We start from the raw sequence: 12,258 nt of genomic DNA on the forward strand, positions 1-12,258 counted from the left end.
TTTATAATAATATCTAATATTAAAACCAAGTGCGAATAAAATGTAATTATAAAGTAAGATGACATTTGTTTTGAAGTAAAATAATTAATGATATAAATTAATAAATGTAATTTCTTAATAATGTCTTTTTTTTTTTAAAAAAATAATTAAGTAGAAATAGTAAATATCAGAAGTAAACTAAAATATCATAATCTCCGGTTAACTAATTCACCATTTACCGTCCAATTCCGATTCCATTTCAGTGAGACGAATAAACCCTAAATCAGTGAGCGAAGATGATGCGGACGGGCTTCCTCTTCTCTCAATGGAGCCTACGGCGGCGCCCAATCTCGAAACATGTTAATGGTGGAAGATGCTACAATTTGATACCGATGGTGATCGAGCACTCGTCGCGCGGGGAGCGTGCCTACGATATCTTCTCGCGGCTGCTCAAGGAGCGCATAATTTGCATCAATGGCCCCATTGCTGACGATACCGCACACGTTGTCGTTGCACAGCTCCTCTTCCTTGAATCTGAAAACCCATCTAAACCTATTCACATGTACCTCAATTCCCCCGGTGGCGCTGTCACGGCTGGTACCCTACGCTTTCCCTGAGTTTTTTTTTCTTTTCTTTTCTTTTCGCCTAGAAAACAAATCCAGGCGCATGAATTCACTCATTATAAGTTTAATGTCAATTTTGATGGTCAAGATATGATACATTTTGCTACGTTTGTAATTTGTTTTTCTCCTGAAAAAGGAGTTAATATTCCATATGCTTATTTTTATTCTTGAGCGATTGGTATAATATAAGGGTTTTGCAAAGATGTTAATGGTGAATGAAAGGCGTTTTCCTGTCGTTTTTTGCTGATAATTTAGTTTTCCTAAGAAATGCATGTAAAATTCCCTCAGAATTATTCCTAATTTTTGGCAACTGTAATAAAGTCTCACTTTTCTCCATTTTCAAGTTTCTCTTAGGCTTAAATTGGTGAAAGAATGTCTAGCGCCTCATCTATGGTACAATGCACTTCAAGTTTCAACATTTTTTGTAGGTCTTGCCATATATGATACAATGCAGTATATCCGTTCTCCAGTCAATACTATATGTCTTGGTCAAGCTGCATCAATGGCTTCTCTCCTCTTGTCTGCTGGTGCAAAGGGTGAGAGGAAGTCTCTGCCAAATGCTACGATTATGATTCATCAACCTTCTGGTGGGTATAGTGGCCAGGCTAAGGATATGACCATTCACACCAAGCAAATTATTCGTATTTGGGACTCGTTGAACGCACTATATGCAAAGCATACTGGTCAATCCATTGAAGTAATTCAGAAGAATATGGATCGTGATTACTTTATGACACCTGAAGAGGCAAAGGAGTTTGGGATTATAGATGAGATCATGGATCAGAGACCAGTGACGCTTGTGACAGACACGGTGTCTGATGGTGGTAAAGATAAAAGTTCAAGCTAGTTTTTCAGCGTAAGACAACTATCTATCTGTTCTTTATTTTTACTAATTAGATTTGATGATGCTGGTGTTTCTTTTGTGATTGGGGAAAGGGTGGTGCTGCATATTTTTTCCGTGCAGTACTGCAGTATATAGTTGCTTTGAAGGAGTATTTAGAATATGAGCATTAGCTATCTCAATAAATGGCATTGAAGTATAAGTGTCAATAGTCTCACGAGAGTGGAAATTTGGATTAAACTGATTTAGAGTCTTTGTTTTTCCATAAAAAAAAATGAAGCAAAAATATGGTTTCATTTTCCAGCCATCCTTTTTCATTTCCATGAATAAAACCAAAAAGTTACACTCTTAACTTTCTCCAAAACATATTATCTCTCATTTTTTTATCTTCCTATTATAACTACTTAAATTTAACTTTTCAGTGTTCTCTAAAAATGCTATATTATTCTAATGTTAAACTCTGATCCAGTAAATATGTTTTATATTTTTACATATTCTATACACCATTAAAAAATATAGTATTATATGATATATATCTCTGGTGTGACAAATGATATCTACAGTGAAAAAGTGTCTCATTCAGAAAATAAAACCAAACATACATCACGTTGTCCGCCGCTTAAAAAAAGACATCCAAAAATGGCCCAAGCATTCTTGACCTTCTGAGTCCATTAGGTCAGTTTTTGCTTGAAGAGCAAGCACGATTTCATTGGTTACAACTGACTCAAGAAAATCGTTTTTTTTCATTTAAGTATTCAGTCGTTGCGTTCACTACTATAATTGCTTCATTTGGTCCTATGAGTTGAGTGTCCGAGTGAATCATAAGGGAGGATGTGGCGGAAACAGAGATTAGATAAGGCTTGCTTTCTGAAAAAAGAATATTTTATTCCCAACAAACTTACCGTCCTCTTCTGTCAATGTTGCCATTTTTAATCAATCAGACACATATTTGAAATATAATCAACTTGGTTAATGAAATCTAGGAATCTAAAAGTGGGGTGCTTGTTACATAATTTAAGTGCAAAACTCAAGTGAACAAACACCTACTCTTCTTGTGCTGGCCATGCTAATCTACTCTTGTGACTGCTCTATCAATAACTTTTTTCTATGTGGTGTAACTGATTGATTAGAACCAATGAGCTGCTAATCACACCCACATAGTCTACTTGTTTACCAGCTATGGATTGAATGTCGAATAGAGACGAGAAAATCCTTGGATGTGATTATAACCATTGCATCATATCTAGGCTAGATTCATCTCCCTCGTATTCTTGCTATTTTAAATAAATAAAACTACATAACATCTATTACAGTGTTTTAACTGGGTAATAAGTATCTTGCAATATTATAGTGCATGGTTCATAAAATTTATGAGCCACATATAACATCCAACAAAATGTAGATTCTACATATACATCCTAACAATTGACTGTCAGAGCTTGTTGACCAGTGACTGACTGATACAACCAGTGTTCTATCACTCTAGGAGATCTTAGCGGAAGATATATTACTTTCTTATCAAGATGGGACACAGGTTGTGTCATAGGATATGCCCATGGATATGAAGCTCAGGAACCATGAAATAATTGAGTAAATGTGAATGGAATGACTTTTATAAATTCTGTCACAGATGGGTGTTTGTGCTCAAAGGGTTGTCATATCGAACTAGGATTGATTGAACCGATTGGGTTGTCTTATATTTTTTCCATCGTGTGAAGATGAGAACCATGAAATATTTGAGTCAAGTAAATGTGAATGTTCAATGGAGCAGTTCTTACGAATTCTGTCAAATATAGGTTTTTGTCTGGGGGATTGTCAAATGAGACTAAGATTAATTGAAGCATTTGGGTTGATCATCATTTTTTCACGTGTTCTATTCTGTGGTCATTGCCTTAATATGACACGGTTTGTAGTTTGATAGTCTGGTGATTTTAATGATAATGTTGATGTTTTTCTGGTGGGAAATAGAAAATTTCTTTTCTAATCAGTGTAAAGATTTGAATGCAAAACACACAAATCCTTCTCCTGGAACATACTTTCCAATTGAACCTTGGATACCTGTTCCTTTTTATTCCAACTCTTCTTACCATTTTGTTACTTTTTGCTCTATTTTTTTCTTTTACTGTTCCCATTGAGGTTTCTGTGTTCAATTCCATTGTGTGTTTTGTTCCATTTCCAACCTAACCATGAAGTAATTTATGTCTTCTCTTGCAACTTGTAGATGACTTTTTTGGTACAATATGCATGCAGCTGTTGCTCTCTCCTACTCCTACTAGCTACGCTAGTTTGTTTGATTAACGAGTAACTCTTAACTGAACACAAAGTTCTTGATCAGGAGTGGCCTCAAACAATTTACTGGCATGTATTTGCCGGAAGCAAATGGTTATTATGGATTGGATTGGTTGGATTTCTTCTCTTGATAGAATTTATTCTTTGGCATGTGATAAATAAGAAATCATTGGAAACAGGCTTCTGTGATATTCTTGGCCGTGTGAACTCAATTAAAATCAATGAGTTTCGTTCAGCACATGTACTCAAAGCTTTTGTTTCAATAATTATTATGAAAATACTCTTCCTTGTAACATGCTGACTATTCACAGATCTTTGGATATTTCTATTGAAACAACAAACTGAGTTTTCCATACAATGCATCTAGTATATACTAATTTGTCACTAGTCTACTGATCTTGAACCTTTTCATTTTCATTCATCGTCAAAATGCGGAATCTTTGGAATCAAGTTGATCAAAATGTGAGGGCAACATGATGATTTCGAATGCTATGAGAATATGGCTCTTTTAAAATTGTAAAAATAGTACGAAACAATCTGCAGTTGTGCACAGTTGGGGCCTGCATGTGGTAGTGGATGCACAATAGTCATTTCAATTATTAGGAGCCAGAGTCCAATTCAAAGGTGCTGCCAATTCTTGGTTGATCAACGGAAACTTCAAAGGTGGTGTTGGATTTGATTATTTCAAATCATAGATTTCATCATTACATTTCTAGGGTGTGATTGTATTCAGTTTTTTGGATTTGAATAAAGAATTTTATCAAAGGATTTCCAATTAGTTTATACGCCTGAATTTGAACTTGAGGATATCAATTGCCTCAAAAATTGGGATATGTCTCGAATTTGAGACGGACTCCCTTCTTCTTTTTATCTGTAATAAAAAAATATAAATCTAAATATCTTACTAACATATTTTCGGACCAGTTTGTCTCAAAAAACACATGGTTTTTTTTTACCAACGTGATTTACATTTTATTTTGTTAACCCGAAACTTATCAAGTATACACGGGATGAAACAAAAAATCTAAATCTAATTGTGTAAATGGAAAAGCTAACAAAAGAAAAAAAAAAAAAGAGCTATGATTAATCTTTTATTACTTGTTAAATCGACATGTTTCTGACTTTCTGTTATGTACCGGTTTACATTTATGGATAGGAGTTTGGCGTTCTTGTTCTATTTCAAACACTGCATGGTCCCCAGCACGTTGCCATAAAATCAATCCACAAATAAAAAACTTCAGCATCAACGTTTTCATTTCAAAATTCACACCTCGCAACGGTCGGCTTCTCTTAGTTTCTAGCGAAGATGCAGATCGCGCCTACACTCATTTCAGATCCATTTCTACCCTTTTCTTCTAATGGCGGCGATAACGTTAACCTTCCTCATATCCTCCCAATTTGGTTTACTCTCGCTCCTTATCGCAGTTGTTGGACGCGCAAACCAATTCTTTCTGCGATAAAGAAGAGAAAGCGATATGGGTTCGGAAGATCGAGTAAGATTATGATCGAATCTGCTTGTATGATTGCCTCTAAGCTTGGGGTCTTGCCCCCGCCGTTGGCGTTACTGATGAGGGAATTTGTCGGTGGAAATGGGGGTGGGGGTGGGTTCGGGGATGGATTTGGCTGGGGGGATAATGGTTGGAAAAGAAGAAGGACAACAAGAATGGGCGTGGTGGGAATTTTGTTGATTTCTTGCTTGGGGTTATGGGTTGTTTTGGGGAAAGAAATGGCAATAGACGCTGATATGTTACTGGGGGGTTTAGGTTTACTTTTGTTTGGGCTTTCGGTGAATGGGTGGAGGAAAGGGGTTAAAGATTGGATCCTGGGATTCTGTTGCTGTGCTTTTTTGGGGTGTTCGGTGTGGAAGAGGGAAGATTTTCGAACATGGGTCAAGTGGTTAGGGACTGTAAACAAGAGCGGAAGAAGAAAACGGAGAGTGTTTTAAGGTTTATTTACAAGTTTTATTTTTTATTGCTGAGGATGAAGCTGAGTTCCCAAATCCCGGTGTTTCACAAGGAGTTTAAGTTTGCGAATTGCCATTTTTGCTTCTTTAATTTTTCGATTTTTTGTTCATGTTTTTATGTGTGCTTCTTTTTGGATATTCTGTAGGTCATCTTAGTAATACAATATTTTTGGACAAATTATATATTATTAACTTTTTTACTGCAGCTAAAGGAAGAAATACAGCTGCAATTATTTGAAGCAGCAATCATAATTTTCGCATAATTAGTACTAGTGACTGGCATGACAATGAACAATAATTCTTACAGCCAAATAGCACTGAAACTTTTTTAGGTTAGGCACAGCGTATCATAAACACAGCCAAGTATATTGAAGAAGGTTTTTTGTCAACTCAAGTTACTTTAGTGGATGTATAAGATCAGGCTATATGGCAAAATCCCATTTGTTGGTTTACAAGTAACTTCCATGGTTTATAATGCTAAAGGAAACGGTGGGGGTAATCAGCTTCAATTCACGCTCTTTCACAGTATAATGCCATTAGCTCAGGGATTCACAGATAACTGCTAGTTCGCTTTGTGCTCACTGCGCAGCTGCTTACAGATAACTGCTAGTAATCCTTCTGAAATTTGTAATATTATAATAGAAGCAGACCTTTGTGAAAATAGAATGATTTGGGACTTGTTCTTTGTCAAGATGTAGATATTGATTCTTCCATCGAGGAGGGCATAAAATTATGACAAGGATTGCATCTCTGGGATTGTGTTGTTACACAGCATCTTTGGGTTTGTTGCTCACTCATTCTGTTAATTTATGTTGTGATGTATATCTTGTGATCCATGAAGGTGAGATTTCTTTCAACCACTTAGCTGCCTTTCTAACTAAGAAGGGCATGATCACCTCCACTTTGATTTCGTGGGACACCTTCAACAAACTAAGGCGGTTCTTGATCTTCTTAAGCCATTTTTGTCCAACCAATATGTTGAGATTCCTGTTGAATGTTGGAAAACGCTCGTTGGGAGGATTCATAGCAATACTTGGTCCCATTGGGATCCTGCCATGCCCATCAAAAGCACAATTTTCAAGGCTGGCAAAATAGCAGGCAATACAGTAGTGTGGTTATTTTCGAAAGGAAAAGTGAGAGAAAAGATCAGTGAGGTGATAAAATAGCTTTGAGAAGTAAACAAATCACTTTTCATTTATTTCATGAAAGAATTTCTTCGAGAAAATGTTCTAGCCTCTCTTATTTTTGAATGGATCTCTTTGAGATACTTCATTTCATTCGACATGTCAGATTTCTCATAAAAAATGACATGCATGGTTACTTCAACGCTTATTATTTTCTAATTACAAACATGTAAGCTTTCCTAACTTTCGAATATCCTAAAAATTTCATGGGGTCTGATCTTGCATCAAACACTTTTAAGTGATTCTTGTCTAACCCCCGGGGACGCTCAGAACATTCGTTCGATCAATAACTGCGACGTTCTCGCCGTATCGGGCAAGTCAACGCCCAGCACGGTTGCCATTCAAATCCTTTCTACATTCCTCGACACCCCTTTTAAGTCCCCATGTCCAGCCTCCGGTTCAGAGCCCTGGCCGGAGGAAATTCAGTCCTTTTTAGAAGGATCTGTTGAAGAAATGTCAAAAATTGGAGACAAAAATGTCTCTGTAGTTCATCCACCGTATTTCATTTGCTCATTGGCTAAATCTCGGCAGGATAAAGATTTTACCCCGTCGATGTGATGCCTGGTGGATCGATGAAACTTTTAAGGGAGACACCCACTTCTGCTATTGTGAGGTTTAAAGCGGGGAGTGTAGAGCCGGCACATCACCATACTTTTGGGCATGATTTGTGGTAATGAGGGGGCATAAATGTGTGTGGAACCTGAATAAGGGTGAGAAGTATGATTTGGATGTGGGGGATTATTTGTTTACACCTGCAGGGGATGTGCATATAGTGAAGTATTTTGAGGATACTGAGTTTTTTATGAAGCGGGATGGGCATTGGGACTTGTTCTTGGATGAGGATCTTGCTGCCGCCAATGCAGCCATAGAAAGTGAGAACAAATGATGAAAGAATTGCAGTCTCTATTGTGTTTTATTCTCTTTTGTGGTGCTTGATGTCAGTGTGATCACTTTGGTGCTTGTTATCTTGCGTTGCCTCTCTTTGTGTTTGGATGCTCATCTTTTCTTGATTTTACTTGAGTTGGTTTGATGCAATTCTACTGGAAACGATTAGGATCGAACTGCTTTATATGTATGAATCTTGAAATTGAGTCAATTGCTTCAACTACAAGTGACCAACTTTTTTGTTTTCTGGTTTATATCGAGACAAGCAACTATGTTCTGTGATGGGATTAGTGGAATGACTCTAAGCTTTTTGCGCCTTGTTGCTTGAAGTTGTTTGCTTCAAAAAAAAGAACGCAAAAATTAAAAACAAGGAGGTTGTATTCCTTTGAATGGAAAACTTTTGTATAGTCAAAGCTAGGGATGATGTATAGAACTTTGGTTGATTCTTTTGTCCTGCTCGAACCAGTTGATACTGAGCAGTGAATTTTTTTCTTGAGCCAAGAAAAATCCATCTACGTATAGCTATGTTCATAGTCGTTATACATCCTGTGACTGGCTCGCCGACGCGTCATTTTATCGAGTAAAAATTCAATCTTGATGAAACTGACGAATATTCAGAATGATGTAATCTGAAATGTGAGGACAATGATAATGTAGTTGAGAAAGGAAAGGACGAATTTGATGATTGATATTTGATGTTATAGTTCGGAAAAATAAGCATTTTCCTTTAGTTATGCCATGTATTTTACCAATGAATATTTATATTAACTAGATAAATGCACGTGAGCGAGAAATAGAGATAATCTGTATATGATAATTTTATTTAAATATGTTGAAATTATTTTTGAAATAAGAATAACTTTTAATAGATAAATAATTGGTTATCTGGTTATAAATGAAATCATCACATTTTCTTGTCTTTGATTTGAAGACCTCATGAAATCTTTTTGTACCTATCGGTTTTTATCATCTTAGTTCTTTTTTTTGTACTCGGCAATTGGTTCGTCGTCTCGAATCCCTATTTCATCTTCGTCTTCATGGATCTTCATGTATCCATCGGTTTTTATCATCTTAGCTCTTTTTTAACATTGCTTTGTTTAGTTGGCTTGATAATCTTCTGAGATCTCCGTTTCCTGATATTGACATTTGTTGTTGGATGATTTTCACATATCTCAATAGCTTCTGCCACAATCTTTAACACTTCATCACGTTTTTCTACTGAATTATCCAACTTGAACATTCTTGTGTGGAGTTTGGTTGATTTAGCAAATCTTTATATAAGTTATTTAGTAAATTCTGCATTGCAAATTTTTATTGTTAGATGCAAAATCTAAATATTCTATTTATGTAGATATAAAATCAATTGTTTGTTTTATCTTATATATGGTCATGAATTTGAATGAAATATTGAATAGAACATCCAACAAAAGACCTGCAATTTTTCCAAATAATGTTATTCTTGCCGTCTCATTCTCATCTTCAGCTGTGATTGTTATTCTATACATGTAACATAAAGAAGTAAAGTAGTGATTATCTCTTTTTTTTAGTGTGATCTAAAACTTGGGTTTGGTATTGGTATTTTTTTATTATCTTGGAATGATCGTAATTAGATAGTTGATGTAATTGGCACAACTTGCTTTGTTATTTGTTTTTGTAGCAGCTTGGAAACATTGATCACATGCTTCATGCCATGAAGTAGCTTTGTTTTCGATTTCCTTTATCTTGCTCCGTATCAAATAGTAGTTGTTCTATGTAAAAATAAAAATCATTTCGAATCTTGGTTTATTTTGAATGTTAGTTGTTAAAATTTTAAATATTTAGCAAGGGCAAATTATTTTGTTTTTGTTTTGTATCATTTTAGTAATTAAAACCATTTCACTTTAATTAATTAACCATAATCAAATTGCATTGTAATAACAATTAGGAGTTAAGGGTCCCACAAAATAGCCGCAACTTGATCTGCAGATGGAGAATATAACACCTTTGATCAATAGGCACATTCTTACAATATGCAACCTTTTAGGCCTCTAATCGTAGGATATTGATTGATCTTTTTTTAGAAGCTGAGCATACAAGTTAACCTTTGCCCTAATCGACATCTGAATAATCAACAACAGATATTCTGTTATGCAACTAATTATCGATATCCCAGAAATAGAGTTGGAAATATCTGGGTCCGTCCTTTAAGGGGACAAGAGGAGGCAATGAATGAAACAATTGGCCTGATACACAAAATGTATACACGCCATGATTCGACGAAGCAAAATTCTTATCAAGTTGAGCGCCGAAAGAAGTGAACGCAAATAGACTGTTATAAAGCCGGATTTTTTGACAGAACAAAAGTGCAGAAGGAGACGAACACGTCTGTAAACAAGTTGATAAGAATTGTCGGAGCAACCGGTAAAGCCATGCTAATCTTGCCAGAAGCACAACAGAACGATGGAGTTCGTAAGAAAACCTTCGAGCACCACAAAAATACAACATGACATGGGCGCAATACATGTAAGTAGTCCAAGTCCACCTCATTGACTGTCGAGAAGAAGATAATTTAATCAAGAGTCGAAGAATAGGTAGAATTGATACGCATACATCTTTTACATTGGTCCAATCCTTGATTTTCATTAAATAAAAATCTCACAAAATCAGTTTGAATTTTTTTAATTGTTTTATTCACTTATATTTTTTTTATCTAATAATTAAATTTTAAACCTCGACTAAATTTATACTTTTTTATTTTCTGTTTTGTTAAAAATAAACATATGTAATTGGTAAGGAGGAAAATTAACGAGGACAATTGAGTAAAATCACAAATCAATTTGTATATTTATATAGATATAGAATATAGATAGATATAGATATAGAATAGAATAGATTATTGTTTAATTTAATAAAAAATGTCATTAAACATTAGTAAAATTGCATCTTTATCTACATATCCTAACAAAAAGGGAGGCTAGACTTAGCTAAATGGACGATGAGTTAAGAACAATTGATTAAAAGAAAAACATAATTATAGTTATTTAAGATGTCTAATAGATTAAGATTACTGTCCTTCACACGCAATATGTGCATATATATTAATAGAATTGATGTTAAATAATATATATATTTTTTAAATTTCGAGATATTATATTAAAATATAAAAGTTTAAAAACGTTTTTAATAATAATTTTTATGTTGATTATTTAAAAATTGAAAGTATAGATAATAAAAAAAAAAAAAAATTCTTGTGAAGGTGAACTAATCTTGAAAATAAAACATTGTGTCATTTGCTTGAAGCATTTCTGTTTTTATTTATTTTGTTTATTTCCCTTTAAACTGAAGTTTCTTTTGGATCATTTTGATTGGGAGAGAAGCTATTTCTACCGTGTTTAGTTCAGCTCACATGCATCGTGGCCTTAAAACTCGAACTTTGGTACATTTTGAAGGTTAAAAAATTAAATAAAGAATGTGATTTCAAGGGAGAAATGCATATATATTAACATCAAATATTTTCATTTATTTGTCTGTCCATGTAAAACAATGGCAGACGGAGCAATGAGATTTTAGAATTTCATGGCAGCTTTCAGTTTCCTAGATGTGTTGGATTCTGGTTCTTTGTTGGCTTCTCCCTTTTCAATTTCACGTAGCAAGGTCTTCTGTTCTGGCGTTAGCTTCTCCACCAACGCTTCCACTTGCTTCTTTTCAGTCCCTGTAGACATTCAGGTACTCACGATTTCAGTTTGCATCCATGGATATGTAGAATATAAGTCCATGCAACCGGCAAAATAATATATATATGTGCGTGTGATTTAACTAGGTGGTGCTACAGTCTGCAGGTCATGGACGGTTCGAATTAGAGCCCGTTTTTCGCTTGGCCTTGATGAAATTGGCAAAACGAAATCTGGCTCTCTGTGTTGTATGGTTGTTAACAAGTCCAAAGCAAATAAAATACTTGATATATATGTATCAAAAGGCCGGAACTATTATTCTTCTTTTCGACGAATACTTACGCTCGCTCGTGCATACATGTTCAAGATTCATGAAAGAGCAAATCTATCTGTAAATATGGAGAAATGGATAACATACATTTACATTTGTAGTAGCACTTGAGCGTGCAAATGGTTGATTCATAACCGATGCAGTCGGGAAAGCAGTCGCTCAGGCAATCTGCGCTCACCTCGCGTCCCACGACCAGCAGCGCAACAACAAAGCAAGCGACCACCTTTGTTAAGCCCATCGTAGAATCAGCTCTTATTCGTCCAAAGGTTTAATTTCCCGAGAAATCTGTGTTTTTTGTCGAACCTTTTGTAGTTGCAAAGTGTAAGCAATTGGTTGGCATCACTACATTATAGGGAACTTCTTATTACAGAACCTCACCTTTCTTTCATATTTCCTTGGTTGGCCTTCTTTAGGGTATTACCGCATAATATTGAAAACATGACTCTGATTTGTAATAATCCATTAGCAAGTTTTATCAAGTTAATTTGCAATATATAAATATTACAACAAAAA

General features: G+C 35.2%; 1 protein-coding gene, 2 long non-coding RNA genes and 1 pseudogene across 6 annotated transcripts; 2 read left to right on the plus strand and 2 right to left on the minus strand.

Moving 5' to 3' along the window:
• Positions 1 to 192: 192 nt before the first annotated feature.
• LOC142539400 (ATP-dependent Clp protease proteolytic subunit 2, mitochondrial-like) lies at positions 193 to 5,900 on the plus strand. 4 transcript variants are annotated; one of them, XR_012818895.1, is made up of 4 exons: positions 193 to 576; positions 1,031 to 1,458; positions 4,276 to 4,395; positions 4,889 to 5,900. XR_012818895.1 is itself a non-coding variant. In XM_075644836.1 (3 exons), exons 1-2 carry the CDS (start codon positions 276 to 278, stop codon positions 1,447 to 1,449), a joined length of 720 nt encoding a protein of 239 aa, XP_075500951.1. In that variant the 5' UTR covers positions 193 to 275; the 3' UTR covers positions 1,450 to 1,458; positions 4,276 to 4,516. The 4 variants fall into 4 exon arrangements, 3 of the variants coding, with proteins under 3 accessions (XP_075500951.1, XP_075500949.1, XP_075500950.1); XM_075644836.1 differs by lacking the exon at positions 4,889 to 5,900 and having other exon boundaries at positions 4,276 to 4,516; XM_075644834.1 differs by lacking the exons at positions 4,276 to 4,395; positions 4,889 to 5,900 and adding an exon at positions 3,665 to 4,131 and having other exon boundaries at positions 194 to 576.
• On the minus strand, positions 1,569 to 3,658 carry LOC142539402 (uncharacterized). Its single transcript, XR_012818896.1, has 2 exons — positions 2,837 to 3,658; positions 1,569 to 2,779 (listed from the first exon to the last, which is right to left on the minus strand). It is a non-coding gene; the product is annotated as an uncharacterized LOC142539402 (long non-coding RNA).
• Positions 5,901 to 7,062: 1,162 nt separating the features above from the next.
• LOC142538302 (DNA damage-repair/toleration protein DRT102-like) lies at positions 7,063 to 7,975 on the plus strand (annotated as a pseudogene).
• Positions 7,976 to 11,193: 3,218 nt separating this feature from the next.
• Positions 11,194 to 12,206, minus strand: LOC142538836 (uncharacterized). The gene is made up of 2 exons (XR_012818748.1): positions 11,833 to 12,206; positions 11,194 to 11,455 (listed from the first exon to the last, which is right to left on the minus strand). It is a non-coding gene; the product is annotated as an uncharacterized LOC142538836 (long non-coding RNA).
• Between the last annotated feature and the right edge of the window lie 52 nt (positions 12,207 to 12,258).

The sequence above is a fragment of the Primulina tabacum genome, chromosome 3 (genome assembly GCF_025594145.1).
Source record: "Primulina tabacum isolate GXHZ01 chromosome 3, ASM2559414v2, whole genome shotgun sequence".
Taxonomy (NCBI): Eukaryota; Viridiplantae; Streptophyta; class Magnoliopsida; order Lamiales; family Gesneriaceae; genus Primulina; species Primulina tabacum.